The sequence below is a fragment of the Dermacentor andersoni genome, chromosome 11, assembly GCF_023375885.2.
Source record: "Dermacentor andersoni chromosome 11, qqDerAnde1_hic_scaffold, whole genome shotgun sequence".
Classification (NCBI taxonomy): Eukaryota; Metazoa; Arthropoda; class Arachnida; order Ixodida; family Ixodidae; genus Dermacentor; species Dermacentor andersoni.
In genome coordinates this window covers 77760004-77776943 of record NC_092824.1, presented here as the reverse complement: position 1 = coordinate 77776943, position 16940 = coordinate 77760004, and the positions used below count along the sequence as shown (strand labels likewise).

General features: G+C 45.6%; 1 protein-coding gene across 3 annotated transcripts in view; it reads left to right on the top strand.

Annotated features, from left to right (window-relative positions):
* LOC126517368 (MYG1 exonuclease) overlaps positions 1-16940 on the top strand; it is a 238680-nt gene that overhangs the window by 205477 nt on the left and 16263 nt on the right. The window contains exons 1-5 of one of the 3 annotated variants that reach the window (XM_050167076.3): positions 7097-7188; positions 9161-9316; positions 11214-11309; positions 13449-13679; positions 16629-16707. In XM_050167076.3, coding sequence (XP_050023033.2) covers positions 9174-9316; positions 11214-11309; positions 13449-13679; positions 16629-16707 — 549 coding nt within the window. In that variant the 5' untranslated portion in view covers positions 7097-7188; positions 9161-9173. Of the gene's footprint in view, positions 1-7096; positions 7345-9160; positions 9317-11213; positions 11310-13448; positions 13680-16628; positions 16708-16940 lie in introns of those variants that run through there. The other 2 variants (XM_050167075.3, XM_050167080.3) reach the window with 2 other exon arrangements.

Below are 16940 nucleotides of genomic sequence, written 5' to 3'. Positions count from 1 at the left end.
TCTTAGGCAAAGTTACTCCCTTTTGGCGTTTTTCACTGGTCGATCTGGAGCGGCCGCCGAAATCCTCGAGCGAGCGCTCGGGTTTCACAAATCCGAATCGGCCAGCGGAGCGCAAAAACGCTCCGCGGTGGATCACACAGGAAGTCAGCGTACACGTCGCACGAACCGGTTCCGAAAACCATGCCCGACTTCCGTTCCCTACGTTTCCACGGCAACCAAACTCGCCGTCACCCGTGTGTAATTTGACCGTGGCAGTCGCATAGTCCGTCATTTCCATGTCGCGCCCGCAAGGATTGTGCATGGACAACGTGCATAGAAGGCTTCGTACAGCACCTGCGTCACTTCGTAATCGCTGTCGTCCGAGCTTTCATCGCTAAACGCGAGCGCTGCAGCAGCACCGAACGCAGCCATTTTGCAAAGCAACACAATGTTGTGCGTACCAACCGGGTACCGATTTCACTTGAAGACGGAAGTGACGCGAGCTATTTCCGCCCGAATCCGCGCCTCGGCGGCGGAGCAAGTGAGAGCGATCCGGCGCGGAGCGAGTTGATCCGAAACGACCAGTGGAACGCGCGAACCCGCTCCAGATCGACCAGTGAAATTCGGATTCGTTGCCGCGGAGCAAGAAATCCTGCTCCGAATCGACCAGTGAAAAACGCCATTTGGCTTGCCCCTTCTGCCACACAACAATAATCGTTATCTGCCTTGATGCGTTTCCTTTCTTTAACGCTGCGAGCCCGGTACTTTCCAGTAAGGAACGGCACGCGCGTTATCAACATAGAACAGTTTACACCCTTTGCAGTGCCGCTTCTGATAACGCGCGTGCCGTTCGTTACTGGAAAGTTCCGGACTCGCAGCGTTAAAGAAAGGAAACGCATCAAGGCAGATAACGATTATTGTTGTGTGGCAGAAGGGGCAAGCCAAAGGGTGTAACTTTGCCTAAGAGTGTAGCCTGTAAAGGTACTATATGCATGCATACCTATGTATTTACTCCTTTACTTTTGCGTTGATATTATCCACCAATCAGATAGCCTCCGCTTAGTTATTTCTACCTGTTCAAAGTCTATTTTACTTTCACTGTCTTTAAAACCCAAAGCTTTGAATAGTTCCCCGTTACATTCAACTGCAGGGTGAAGTTGTTTACAAGCAAGTATCAGGTGTTCAGCCGTTTCCTTCTCCTCCCCGCACGCCCCGCGCAACAAATCTATCTCCTGGTGTCTGGCTCGGTACGTTTTAGTACGCAGTACACCTGTCCTGGCCTCAAACAACAATGAGCTTCCCTTAGAGTTATCGTAAATATTTTCTTTGGCTATTTCTTGCTTAAACGTCCTGTATGTATCTAATGCTGATTTGGTTTGCATCTCTGTTTTCCACATACCCCTCTCTGTCTCCTTAACCTTTTTCTTGACGGATGATTCCTTACCTGTCCCCCCACTGCTGCCCAAGTATTTGCTTGTCAATTTTCTAGTTCGCTTCCTCCACCTTCTGTCAACATTCCTCGTGTATAAGTAACTGAAAACCTTCCTAGCCCACCGCATTTCCCCCATTTTTCTCAATCGTTCCTCAAATGCTACCTTGCTACTAGCCTCTCTGCCCTCGAAAGAAAACCATCCTAGATCCCCCTGCACCCCAAGGTTTGGTGTCTTTCCATGTGCTCCCAGAGCGAGCCTACCCACACCACGTTGCCTAGTTTCCAACTGTTGCCGGGTCTCTGCTCTCATACATAGAACTGCATTTGCAAAAGTCAGGCCTGGAACCATTACCCACTTCCATATCCCTCGTACTGCTTCGTACCTATTGTAGTTCCACAGTGCCCTACTCTTCATAATCGCTGCATTTCTGTTACCTTTAGTCGTTACATATTTTTCGTACTCTGTCAGATACTCAATGCCATTATTTATCCACACCCCAAGGTACTTGTATTTATCGACTATCTCCAGCGTGGCCTCCTGTATCTTATGCTCGCCGCAAATGTTATCATTAAAAATCATGACTGCTGATTTTTCTCTGCTAAACTTCAAGCTTAATCTGTCTCCTTCTGTACCACATATGTTTATCAATCCCTGCAGATATTCTGTATTGTCAGCCAAATCAATTTTCCTTGTTTGAAAAATGATAGGTTGAAGCCGAGTCCGCTTTGCTGTATTTTGACATCTAAATTTTGCACGTACAGCATAAACATCAGAGGTGACAATGGGCACCCCTGCCTAAGCCCCCGCCGAATCATTACAGGCTCCGAAACCTGCTTTTCCCATTGTATAATCACCCGGTTACATTTATAGATATCTTTTAAGAAATTGGTTACTCCATCTGGCACTCCTAAAGTTTCCAGAATGCCCCACAAGCCCTCTTGAAGTACACTGTCATAGGCTCCCTTGATATCCAAAAAAGCCAGCCATAGGGGTCTGTGTTCCTTTTCAGCTATTTCAATGCACTGTGTTAGTGAGAACAGATTGTCTTCTAGCCTCATATGCTTCCGGAACCCATTTTGTAGATCTCCAAGCACCTCCTCGTTCTCTACCCATGTCCTTTATTATCTGCGTAACTACCCTGTAAACCTCTGACGTCACCGTTATAGGCCGGTAGTTATTTATGTCAGCTTTGTCCCCCTTTCCCCTATATATCATTCTCATCCTACTTAGCCTCAATTCGTCAGGTGCTTTACCATCCATTAGCATTTTGCTCACCACCTCCCTTAATGCTTTCTTAGATTTCGGGCCCAATTTCTTTATTAACATAGTTGGAATACCATCGGGGCCTGCCGATGTGCTACTTGGTACCCTCTTCTCGGCCCTTTCCCACTCTCTTTGTCCAAGCGAAAGCAGTGGATTGACCGGGCTATCCCTCTCCGACATACTGCATGTACCATTTCTCCGTTCTGTAAATTTTTCCCTCATCATGGTTCTTATATGCTCCATTGCCTCATCTCCTTCTAGGAAACTTCAAGGCGCCACCTTGCGTACATTCCTTTTTATGAATTAAAAAGACGCCGTTATAACTTTTAATTGTGCGAAAGGCAATAATCTTGTTTACAATGCAAGCACAGCAATGAAAAGTGGACAACGTTGCAGAAAGCTTGCTATGTTCAACCAATATTCGTATAAACGCGTTCTTTTAAAACGTGATGGCCCAAAACACAAATGCAAACAACACCCGAGAGCGATGCAAATACTATGAGCACGCATTATGAACAAAAGATTTTCATGGCGCGAAACGACGGGGAAAATGTGGCGATATGCATTCCTCTCGGCCGCCATTGCATATGGCTGCTCATTAGAATAATTCGCGCGGCTCGACGCACCACAAATTATGGCGGAAAATCTCTGCAATGGTGGCACAGCGCAACGTTACGCAACGTCAAACTGACGTTTACGAAACGGGCCTTCCTGACCCCACGCAAAACAGACCACACCATTACATGCCTGAGCTCTACGACAAGTCTTATTGCACCACTTGCAATACATCCCTTAACGTATATAATTTACTCTGGCCGTGCTCGCAAGCTCACATAAACTCCGAACCGGACAAGCGCAAGTTTGAAAAAGCAATCCGGAGCGAAGAACTCGCTCCCCAACTCTGGGCCGTCCAGCAGGTCCACGACGCCGCCAGGAAAGTCGTCGTTGGAGACGCCCACTCCATGAAAGCCCAAAGCTCTCGTGGCCTGCAGTACCTTGAATTGCCTTGAATAAAGTTGATTTCCTTCCTTCCTTCCTGTGTCGCTCCCCACAGCATATTCCTTCAGCCAATCAGCAAGCTGGCATGGCGCATATCTTGGGTCGTCACCACACATCCGCGAAATTGCAGATGCATTGCACTGACTTCTGTACGCTACCGCTCACTTTCTTTTTGAAGCGCTAACATCGCAATATAGCTGCCAAGGACCAAAACAAATGTATTAGTCGATAAAATTTGCAGCTCACGCCACGTTTCGTCATCTTGATGAAAACGCAAAATTGCATTTTGCAAAGCTTCTGTTTCCCGGCACAAATTTCAAGGCACGTGAGCTCTCGACAGCCAATCAGAGAGTAAACATGGCGGATGATGGCGGCCCTGCAGCCTCCATGCGTGTCGAGAATAGCGCCCAAGAGTAGCAACCTGGCGCGGTCCGTGTGCCGTAGTTGCCAAATGCAGTTAATTCCTCTTCGTAATCCCAAATATTTGAGCATTTTACAACCAATAGTAAAGGTTTGTAAATATGCCTCGAGTTCCATCATTTTGCAAGCTTAATGCAGTGCCTTTCAGGCATTCAGAAAATAGGAGGAAGAACCAATTTGGTGATCACGAACTTTTGACAATAAGTCTTTACAACTGGACAAGTGACTAGAACTGAAATCCATGCAATGATCCTCTACTGGATGCGTTTTAACTACAATGCTTAAAATCTATCCCCAAGTGCTCTAAACACCTACCACAACTTTTGCATTAAGAACTTCATAAAAGCATGAAAAACTCCATAGATCAATGTTTTTAATGTTTATTAAGTGTTTAAATGTGAAAGACAAAATTGGGACATCTGATACTGTGCAATAGCTATGAAGCAATTCACATGATAAAAATTTGAACAGGCATCCTTCTTGCTCTGCAGGTTTTAAAACAGGATGATAAATGATTTGCTGTCAACTTGCTGTTGCGCATAAAGCAGTGATATGAACGGTTCTTTGCACCCACCACATGAAGGTGAGCCCAGCTCCAACTTGTGGCTGTATTCATAGTGCCACTTAAGGCATCTCTGACAGTGCCTTCGCTAAAGCCTTGTGGCCAGGCAGAACATCTGCAGCTGGAGCAAACAACTTGTTGACAATTGTGACTAGTTCGGTCAGGGCACCCCAGGGAAGGCGACGACTGCTTGCAAAGTTCACCAGCATGCTGATCGCTTCAGCAGTGGTTGTCGTGGAATGTGGCAGTGTGTCCATGCCAAATTTTGCCTTGCATCTTGACAGGAGATCCTCTCCAGGAGAGACAGGCATGTCATCATCATCTTCAGTGTCACTGCCTGAACGACTACCTCCAGCACCGATCAGCCTATTCTTGGGACGGTATGGTTGGAGCAAACCAGCAGGAGGTATGATGCTGCTGATCGAAGCATTTGAAATGTCTTCATCGTCATCAAAGCTGCTGTCACTCCATAGCTGCTCCTCTACCAATGGGCAAATGTAGTCATAATAAAAAGGCTCCCTGCGTTTTGCCCTCTGCAGCAAACCACGTGGCACTACATAGCTGCTATCTGAAGCATCTGACACCTCATCAGCATCGGATGGAGCGCCCTTGTGCTTCCTTTGTTTTGGATTTGACTGTAGACGCCCCTTGGCTGCCGCCTTCTTTTGTTTCCCAGTGCTTTTAGAAGCCGCAGTTTGGCCTTTAGCAGGTAGTTTTTTTTGTACCCCAGGCCGCTTAGATGCCGCAGTCTGGACTTTGGTGGACAGCCTTTTGGCACCTCTCCCTGAGTCAGCATCAGTTGTAGCTGCGGTTCTTTCAGCGCTGGTACTAGGTGCAGCTACAGAGCCAAGCTGCTTTGAAGAACGACTCGCTCGTTTAGCTCCTCGTGTTGCGGCACTAGATTTTTCTCCTCCACTCAATACATTGACCACAGTACGCTTAGCAGGTGGGCCTTGTTCCTCCGGTTGTTGAGGCTCCGACGTGGTAGGGTTGACGGCAGTTGCACGGCCTCGCTTGGTGCCCTTGGTCAGCTTCGTTGAATTCATGGCTGTCACATTAGCGGCATCCACACTCTTGCTGGAATCGGCAGTCACACCAGGTTGCTTGGAAGAGGCTAATGGTCTCCTCTTTCGCTGCAAAAGTTTCTGGCTTCCTGAGTCCTCTCCAGTATTTGATGCATCAGCTGCACCTCTTTCAGCAGGCGGGTCCTGATTAGTACGCTGCTGCAGCACGACTGCACCAGCCTTGCTAGTTGCTGCACGACCTCGCTTTGCAGACTGCTTTCCAGTTAACTTCGAGGCTCCTGCACTGTCATCGGCTTCGGCCGGTGCTCCAGTAGACTTAGAGTGAGCCGACGGTGAACGGACCAGACTGTCGGTGTCCCGCCCTTCGTTTTTCTTTGCCACAGTGGCCTGGAGAGTTGCCGCACGCCCTCGTTTTCCCGTCTTGACAGTTGGCTCGACCGCTACTGCGGTGTCGTCCGCGTTGCCGCCGGACGACTTGGAACGGCTTGGGCTTTCGGAGGCTCCCTTTCCGGACTCTGCGGCGTTGACTGATGCGCGCTTAGCACGCCCTCGCTTTGAAGCCACGGCCGGCTTCACCGCCTTCTTTGCAGCTACGTTGCCTCCAGTCATGTCTTGTGCACCGGCTGGCTTGGCTCGCGCCGAGGTCTGTCCCTTCACCAGTGAACGGTCGGGGCTTCCATTAGGCACCAGGCCGTCTCTGTTCAGCACCGCTGCCGGTCCAGCTGAAGGCGCGACAGAAGTCGAGTTTGCCAAGGCACTGTCGGCGACGCCAGGTTGGGAGCGCTTCCGACGGCCAGGCAACTCGCCAGCGGTGCTTGACTTCGCGCTAGTCGGACCGGAAGAAGAACTTCGAGCGGTCTGCCGCTGTCGCGTCGACGATGCTTTGACGATGTCGCTAGGCTCGGCCGCGGTCGCGCCGCCTTCGGTTGCATTTGCCTTCCTCTTCGGCATGATGGAACGGAATAAAACAGGCAGCGTGAAACGAATGCGGCGATTGAAACAAAGCCTACTGCTGCTGCTGTTAGAGCTACAAGACGCGCGGACCACCACGTGCCCAACAAGCCTGCGCGCGGGAAATCTGATGCACGGGAATGCGGGAATCGTGTAAACAAGTGCACAAAGCACGCTGCCTTCAGTCAATGTCGCTGCGCTTGCTGGTATCTTGCGGTACTGTTGCCCTTCGTCGCCGCTAAGTTACTACGCGTGTGCTGCACGCTCGGCCACAGTTAAAGCATTGACGAAGTTTTCAATATGTGATTGTGTTTTTTCTTGTTTTTTTTTTTCTATGTTCTACTTGATCCCAAAGGCGATGCTTTTGCGTTTTGCGGGCGCTCGTTATACGTCACGACTGCCACATTATTTTTTTACTGCATTGGCAGTTCTTTGCAGTCAAATGTGGCCAAGACCAGCCAAGTTCGAGCTGCCGGCACGTTGGAAAACCGTGATCGCCGGTTTCAAAGTTCCATTAGTGAAGCAATTTCAAAGTAACTCGTGTTTTAGTCGCAAGGTAGGCACACTTACGGGATTCTTTGTAGAAACTTCCGCCGAGTAGCTTCCAGAATTTTTCATTGTGATATATGCTCCGTCGCCCTGTCGCTGTGTGGGTAATACGTAAATCTTTTCGGTGTGTTTGGCGTCTGCGAGTTGAGGCATCTACAACTAGGTAGGTCGCTTCGCATGGTTCCCTGTTGCCATCTATCAGCAATGTAATGCTCCCACTTTTGCATGTTTGGCAACTTGAATGATGGCTTCCTGTAATGTCATTTTCGTTCGTTGCAACTCTTTGTTAGGTTGTGTTAACCTGCATGAGTTTAAGGGATCGAATTGACGATACTCAAGTGCTCACTTTATGTTTAACCAGGATTATTTCGTGAGTTGTAGCCAGCTTGTGTCTTGCCGTCAACTGCAGCCATTCGTTATTTCGCACTCCTTGCTTGCTTTCTTTAGAATCTGCCTTCACACTTCGTGTCGCAGTAAACATAAGCTCTTTACATTTTCTTTTTTTACATTTGTGAAGAGGTAACGTACAGAACGTTTGTGTAATCTGCTGGTATCGTCTGCGTCTTCAAACGGACAATTTCGATCGCGATGGAGCCCGATACAGATCGAAATTCGCGACCGCGATTGGCTCCTTCCCGTAGCGTGCGCAAATGATGCCAATCGCGATCGAAAGTGCACCATGTAACACATTATTCTGTTGCTAATTAATTGTGCCTGAAAGTTTATCTTTGCCGCATTTCTTGCATTTGCAGCATCATTAAAAACTTAAAATGATGAAACAGAAGTAAAATTTTGCCTGTGTCAATTAGTTTTATCGAGTTTGTAAACATGGATTGCACGTCTAATCACATTATAACCAGAATACACTCGAGATCATTACCTTCTGTTCCCGTCATGATTATACCATTAAGCTTGGCAAGTACAAATGCAGACAGGATGCCCTAAGTGTAGCGAGAGTTCATAGTTATTCTAATGTACTCAGCGATTTTATTAGCAATAACATTTATTTGTAAAAAAAAATATATGCACTGAGAAATGACCGGCTTGCTTAAGCGGTTTGTTTGCAATGCCAGGTAGTCTCGGCGGTAGATCTTCGAGCTACAGCTGGCAAATTATCATTTAACAATGCACAAGTTACAAAAAGAAGACAAGTTGGTAGAGTAAACACAGTATGTTTACAACAATGTACACATTTGACATAACGAAAAGTGAGAAATACAAAATTTTTATCTCCGACAACTGCTGTACTTCCATAACCCATGATTTTAGATAGTTCTTGTCTTCAGCAAGAGACACAATATCGTTGGATAACATGATTAAAATGGAAATATTATCAAATGTGCATGTTCTTTCATAAGTAATCACAGAGGTACCACACATCTTTCTGTTTTTCACACTGACAGCTGTTTTACATTTTGTTATTGATACTTCTATCTATGTTGGATTCAGTTAGCAATGTTCATAAGTGTCACTGGCATTTGACACATTAGCGCACTACTCAGTGAAGTTGTGTAGCATCATAGTTGGGGGAACTAAGGTGCTTTGACGTGGGTAGATATTGCTTGAAATGTATCATTCATATGTGCCTAAATTGTGATCTGTCATCTTAGCTCGTGCCACTGTGTGTATCTCAAGTGCTAAATCACAGTATTTAACTGCACTCAGCCTTGTCCCCTTTGACTGAGCTTGCTTTTGTCAGACTGACCAGAAGTTTAGTTAGAAAGCTGGTTACTACTCTAATGCAACCAGAGCGTGAGTTTCTGTTTAAAGAATTAGTGTTAAGTGCCTAAAGTCCGAAAATTTTTTTAATGTTCTCATGTGAATCATTAAACTTGTTCGATTAACACAACTTGCATTAGGAATGCAAGACAAGACACAGCAAGGATCGTAGAAAAATGTAGTATGGGCACTTCCAGATTTTTCTCACTGTACTGATAGGAGGCTTGAACTGACATTCTGTGGTTCTTGACATCACGCAGGTCAGTGTCATCAATGTCAGGCGAACCACCCACGAAGAAACCAACAGCCATGGGTAAGACGATTGGAACCCACAATGGCAATTTCCACTGTGACGATGCGCTGGCCTGTTTCCTGTTGAAGCAGCTCCCAGAGTACAGAGACGCCACTGTGGTTAGGTGAGTTGGTTGTTTTGGAGGGATGCTGTGAACATAGCGAACTGGTTATGCCTCCACTGCTATTTGGAAGAAGCAGTTTACCTATAAGCTGAAAAAAAATGCTAGATGAGGTCCCTGCTTCTCTCAATTCCCATCGTGCCATAACCACGATGCCAGTAAGTTCATAGTGTGACATCCCAGATCTATCATTCTACATTTGAACCTCATTATAGGCACCATCTGAGTACGCTGATATTGGTGACAAAGTTTCTATCTTCACTTTGCTGTATCCGATAATTCATTATATGTGTGTTATATCGAGTTTCGACTTTATTTCTGTTCCTCTACAAGTTCGAAGGCCAGTATTCATATCCTAATGAAAGCATATTTTTCTGCAATCAGTTAATTATACCATTAGTAACAGGTAACAAAATGTTCCAACAAAAGAGCCTATAAGAGAAATTTATATACGTGCACTCAACCAGTTCATCCTCTCGTAGCACGGGCTTGTGCACATCTCTACCACTCATTACACCAACTCATTGCTTTCTCCCAGCTGGCATGCAATGCATATTGCATCACTTTCGACACACAGTGTATGCCACCACGCAAGATTTATGTGTGTAATGTTTTTGTTGACTACCCATGCAGCTTTGCGGGGGTCACTTTGGGAGGGATCCATTTGCAAGCATCGTCTATAAACAGAGCAAGCGAGATAGCGTCATGCAAGCTATTTATGACAGCCTGTCTGCATAAAATGGGCATTCTGCACCTCCATCCTTTGATGACCAGTGGGACATATCAGTACCACTCTTCAGGGCAACTTCATGGCGCTGTAGCTATGCAATTTAACAATTGAGAATAAAAATGTTTGTGTGGCCATGCTTCTCCATTTCAGCTGGTGATTTGTTTTAACATTATTGTTTTTTTATAATTTTATATTCGTCAATAAAGCAGAAGCACTTCCACTGAATGCTTACTTCCTCTTTCTTACCTGCTGTGTTTTCTTATCTATTTCACCTTTCCTGCGAGCCACCCAGCTGTTTCTAAACAGAATTTTGTTTCATGCACTAGAATAATGATACAGAAAATTTCAAAGCCCCTATTTCACCACATGCATTCATTGAAAGTACCTGAAAGCAGGCATTTATGGCAGCTTTCCTGACTTTTGTAAACTTGTTCATTATAATTTGTCGTACTAAAACCATTCACTAGCCTTACTCACAAATCACAGTACTATTAGAAATGCATGTAGCCTTTGAGTTAGAAGAATTAATTCTTAATTTGTATGTAGCCTTTTAGGATTTTCAAGGAGCATCCGTTTCTTTCTGAGAACTTTTGCAATATTGGGGATCCCTCATGCTCAGTGCTGTTAGAAAAAGGTGCCCGATAAACTATATGGAAGCATGCAAGACGCACATTAGTTGCAGGGGAGGGCAACAAAGACAAACATGTCCTGCTTGATGAAAACGACCTTTGTGGATAGTGGGACGTGTAGGTCTCCGCTTTTATCTCTTATGCATTTCCCAGATTTCAAATTTCACTTTTTTGTGCATCACCTCGTCAAGAACACACTCATAGTGCTCTAACAACAATGCAATTCTTCCGGTCATGTCCGGCTGAACACAGAAATAAAGAAAATCAACCATAGGAAACTTTGATTGACTTTTTTGGAACCTGTGCCAGCGGCACCTTTACTTACCTTTTAATTAGGTATTTTCCAAAATAGCATTGCAGCTAGTCTTTTGCTTGTCTTTTGTTTTCCCAGTCTCAAAGATATAGAAATGCCATGAGTAGTAACTCTTGTATAAAAACATAACGAAGCATAATTGCCGTCCATTTGCTATGTCCCTCACGGCCTTTGATACTTGGAAGACCACCACTTGATTTCTGTATTTTCTGTCTCCCCAACGTGTAGATCTCGAGACCAAGCTGTCCTGGACACATGTGATGTAGTCGTGGATGTTGGTGCCGTGTACGACCCTTCCAAGAAGCGCTATGACCACCACCAGAAGTCAGTGCCTTCTGACCTGCTTCAAAGTTCAATGTCATGTTATCGATGCCTTGAGGCTTCAATCACTAGCTGCAGAACTGCTTTGGGAAGCTTGAATCTGTTTTCGTGGAGCAGTCATGGTAGTAAAAAGGGGGTATTCATACTTATCTATTAAAAAAAGAAAGAAAGGGCTGTCAGTTATATTAGCCAGGTGTGCATTTAAGCATAATAGATAATCGAAGCGGTAATTGAAACATGGCTGACGACTGCTGATGACCATAAGGCTGTAAGCATAAGGCCACAGGTACAGGCTTCTAATGCATGCATAATACTTTACCACTCTTCACTTGTGGCAGCTAGTGCTTTGAATCGATTGAATTGCGCATTGATTCTTAAATATACACAAGCTCGTCTAAAGGCACTCCTATACAGCATCTCAACTTGTGAATGTATACTGAAGGATCACAAGGCGACAGTTATGTGTGGTAGCACCTGGTAGTAGCAAAGGAATAACCATGTTGTGCAGGAGATTTGAATGGCTTACTGTTATTTCTTACCTTTACTGCCCTTCTTTGCTTGCGGTGGCTAGCACTTTGAGACAATTGAAATGCTCATTGATTCTGATGCTCCATTTTATACAGAGCAAGCAATGCTGAAAAGGCGAGAGTCACTGCATGCATTTGCTACTAAAAACAATTGTGCATTACATTTGGGAGAAACATATAGGTGCACACCATGCAGTTCAGTGTAACAATAAGTCTAATTGTAATATCATAAAAGATGACCTAACTTTTGCATAGAAAATGTCGCAGATCTTAACCTGTTGACCACCAAATGAACTGACTAAGAGCAAATGGGGGTAGCACATATTCTAGTTGACATTAATAGAAAAAAATATGGAGCTGGGCAGGCCATGTAATGCATAGGGCAGATAACCGGTGGACCATTAGAATTGCAGAACGGGTAGCTGGCGTATGCTACCGGGGCGTCACGCCGTCGTTCGAGTTTTCTTGATGATGGTTGCATCTTTCATGAAGATTACGAAGTCGAGAGTATGAGGAATGGAACAGGGGGTTTATTTTCATTGGAATTTCAAACTTATTTACCTAGAACAGGGGGTATCATACTGGCCGGAGCACGGAACGCCGTACATCATTCTCATAGCATGAGCTACAGGTCAGAAGGTGACATCTTTCTGGCGAGCACACTCGCACACACTTCAGCAGTCTGCTTAAATCCCCTCTGTTCTCCCTAGATCCCTAGGCTAGGGAAATCTGCCGTCCCACCTTAATTCATTCAGAGCGTCCGAAGTTGCTGAAGGATCCGCATTAAGGGCAAGTGTGTGCACAGTCACTCCAGCACCTTTCACTGAATACACAGAAAGGAGGGGAGCTTTGTGGACAGAGATTGTCACGCTTTACTCAAATTGGCATGTCTTGGTTCCTGGGATGACCTTGTAATCAGCTGGAGTGACCGTCAAACGACCTTAGCGGTTACCAGAGTCCGTGAGTAAATTGTGTAGAACGCCCTTTTGCAGGAGTTTCTCGCTCCCATCGTCACTGAAGGCGACAGTGGGCCATCAATAAACACTCTGTCTGCCAAACGTGTCTTGCCTTGTTGTCACCGAGGGTCTGTCCGAGGGACGCATTGTTAGCTTCACAAAGCCATTCATGACACTGGTGCAGGAAAGGCTAGAAAGTCACTGGCCCCCTGGCGGATCGTAACAGTGGCCTTCAAGCAGCAAAAAAGCAGTGGCCTTCAACAAGCAAAAAAGGAAGTGCAGGTGCACGGCCATTTTCGTAATGCCACTGTTGTCATCGTGCTGTCATTATCTCCATTGTCATCACAATGTCATCATCATGCTGTCATGCCATCCACCAAAAGATGCACCGCAATTATTTGTGCTGCCATCATAAACACTGTTATCGACGTTAACAATTTACTCTGGAAGGATATTGCTAGTGTGTCTGTTTGAGTCCTGTGGTCCACAGAAGCTATTTGCTTACTTTGACCACCATCTTTGATGGTTCCTGCACAATTTTCTTTTTTCTTGTACTCTTTGTACATAGTAGCTTTATGCTTTTTCATGTTGTCGCGTACATCTCAGTTTGGTATATCTAGTGGTTTGACTGTAGCTCGCCCCTGTTTTTACCTGACCAGGAGCTTTGAAGAGACGATGCACTCGCTTGACCCAACCAAGAAGTGGACCACCAAGCTGAGTAGCGCAGGTCTCGTCTACGCCCACCACGGACGAGAGGTGATCGCCGAGACACTTGGCTGGAAGCTCACCGAGCCAAACCTCGAGAAGATATATGACAAAGTCTATGAGAATTTCATGGAGGAGATTGATGCCATTGACAACGGCATCAATGCTTACGATGGGGAGCCACGGTATGTATCTGCTGCACACTGCATCGGCCGTAAGGGTTTCCTACAAAAATTGCTGGGGGTAAATTTTGCCACTGTGATCATGCAATGTGGTAAGGCTGGCCAGCACATGAATTGGTCTATCCCTTATGCGCTTATAACTTGAGATGTCCTTGTGGCTTGCTTTATTGAGCATTAACTTTTTAAACTTCTAACCAACCATATTCTTTTAACCCTTTCGCTGTCGGACGTTTCTGGCCGTGACGCACCCCCAGTGTCGGCTTGGTTTCAGGGAACGAGCATAACAGGGAATGAACATAGCAATTTATTTTTGATTATGATTGGTATACAAATAACATAGTCAATGCAATATGCACATTTCAGTGTTCTGCAGCTGTTGTTAGTAAACATCATCATCATCATCAGCCTGACTATAAAATCCGTTCAACATCCGAATCTGACGATGCGGAACCCTCTTCCTCTCATTTGACTTTGTCCGAGTTCGAATCCGAGCTCGGCTCGTATTCTGAATCGGAATTCAGCCACCGCTCCCATGAGCAGACGAAGGTCCCGCGCGCCGAGCCATCCGAAAGTAACTGCACGCAGGGAGGATGCGCTTTCAGTCGCCCGCGCAACGGAGAGAAATGGGACATTGCGTGATCAAGAAGACAGAGGGAGATAGAAAAAGGCTAAACAAAGTTCGAAGGGCTTTACGTTTACTGCTGCAAGTCGGAAGCGAGGGTGCGGCGAGAGAGCGAAAGCAGCAATTGAGTCACCCTTTTTGGAGAGGCAACGGCACGTGCGCCTGAACTTGACGCGCCGTAGCAGGCACACCAACAGAAGAAAAGTAAAAACCTTCAAACCAGCGGAGATTACAGAACAACCCTTGAACCCATAACCACACACGCGCGCGACGCATGATCCAGCGAACGCGGAGCCACCGCGCCACTCAGCAAAGAGAAAGTGGGGAGTGGCAGTCGCACCGTACTCTTCAATACATGGATTAACACAGGTCGGAGTGAATATACGAACTTGTAGAAAGAGTCAACAGATGGCGTGGCCAATCCACGAGCGCCTGCTTTGCGCTCAGGCGCGAAATTTTGAACGCACGATAGAGAACGTACCGGTACGTCAGTGACACCGTGGGGGGGAAGCGCGATGACGTACCGGTACGTCCGTGACAGCGAAAGGGTTAAATGCACACAAAGGCAATAAGTCTCTGCTCACACGAATAATCAGTGCAAATGGGTGATGCCTAAAACATGATGGCTGTGACGTGTTTCCGTCTATCGCAACTGCTTCTGGAACCTGTAGTACATGAAAGTATGGCCTTTAAGACGCACGCTAGTTATTTTAACGGAACCATCACTGGTCGGTGTACTTGGAAACCTTGTATTGTTGCATTTTTAAAGAAGCAATTTGCCGAAAATGATCAATTTGCGATATGACGAAGTCATTTGAAGCTAGAAGAACAATGTTCGGGCGAATTCACATTCACCCCACCATTCCCGTGCTGGCTGAACAGCCGTGCTTGAAGTTTGCATAGGCCCGTGTGTCACATTGACCCTCTTGCAATTGTTGTAGGAAACGCCATTGGCTGTGCCACTTGTTCTACAGAAGTTCAAGTTGTTGATGTGCTACACCCCATTCAGACAGGCATATGTAAAATCACTTCGAGCAAGTACACTTCACCATTAGTGTCATTAGCAGGCTGTCAGATGGAAAGGGTTGGTGACATCCCCTTTGCAGTGCACTTGTCTGGGAGCGCATTCAGTGAATTAAGCGTGTAGCCTCGATAGCAATGCTTCGATAAAAAGTAACTAAATGCTCGCTGTAGAGTCTACACTAATTCTAAGAACACTTTTCCATGATTTCATTTGTTACGAGCGCCTTTGTGACTTCAAGGATACCAAAACAAGATTGAAATCTGACATAAAATCAGTCACACTGTCAAATTTCGTATGATGAACCGAGAGGAAATGGGACGCTGCAGTATCATAACCTCCATGGGACTGCTGCGAAGTGGAAGCTTTGGATTACAGTCAAATGCTTGGAACCTCCAAAATCATTCATTTTAGAGATCACTTTGTTGTCAAGGTCGCGCACCGCACAACTCGCATTAGAACCAGGACAGAATTATTCCATCATTATACAGGTCACTTCACTGTCGAGGCGTTCGTTGCAGAGGCACTCAACTGTAATATCCTTTTTTCTTTTTTTAGTGTCAGTGCATCATTAAAACATGTATAGCAACCAATATGATTGTCACACCGGCTTAGTCACTACTAAAACTGTACAGGCTGGTTATGTAATTGGGATTAAAATACACGCACCTGCAATAGATTTTAGGGTTTTATTTGCATGCATGTGTAGTTCTGCCTTTTTCTCATAACTGTGTTTCACAGGAAATAGCACAAGCTGTCCTGGCCATATCTGACAATCTTTTTAACTTCGTGACATGTTCTATAGGGCAAGAGACATGCCTAATCAGATTGCATGCACAATGCGAATAGTGTCGTACAATTTCAAGTGAATCTATGCAAGTGCAAATGCTTATTCTGAATATATGGTGGCACGTATATAAATAGCAGGTAAACTTTACCCATGAGATCATATTCAACAAATGTGAATTGTGCTTGCTGACTGTCATTCACTTGTCTGTGTTGCTTTGCTCTCATCGAACAAGTTCACACAAAAGATTGATTCTTTATTCTTTCCTTTGAGAAGTGGTTATCCCTCTTCACTGTCGCTACAGCAATATAGAATGTCAATAGCCTGATCAGTGTCACTGCTAAGTTTGAACTTTGGTGAAGAGTGCATCAGAGCTTCTTTTCATAGAAATTGTGCAATCCCCCCCGTGCTTATTCTCTTTTTGTGAATGTTAACTTTTGTGGTCTACTTAAGGCTGAAGCAGTGCAGTTTGCATCATGTGCTGCCACTTGTTGGGCTACTACGTGTTGGGCTTCTTTGCAGGTACCGAATAAACACAAACCTGAGCTCCCGAGTGGCGCACCTGAACCCGCCTTGGAATGAACCGAACCCCAAACTGGATGTGAGTCTCTCTCTCTCTGTGGTTGGACCTAAATTGTATTCGGGCTTTTGCTGGCAGCTATCACCTTCAGGCACTATACACACAATTGTGCATGGCATGGTGGTGCGTTGTAAATAGAAGCACTGAATAAAAATAAAATTATGGTTAAAATGTGTCCATACATCTTGAAAAACTTCTGATTGGACCTGTGCTGCAAGTTTGAATAATGCCTGTTAGGTGTTTTTAACAAAATT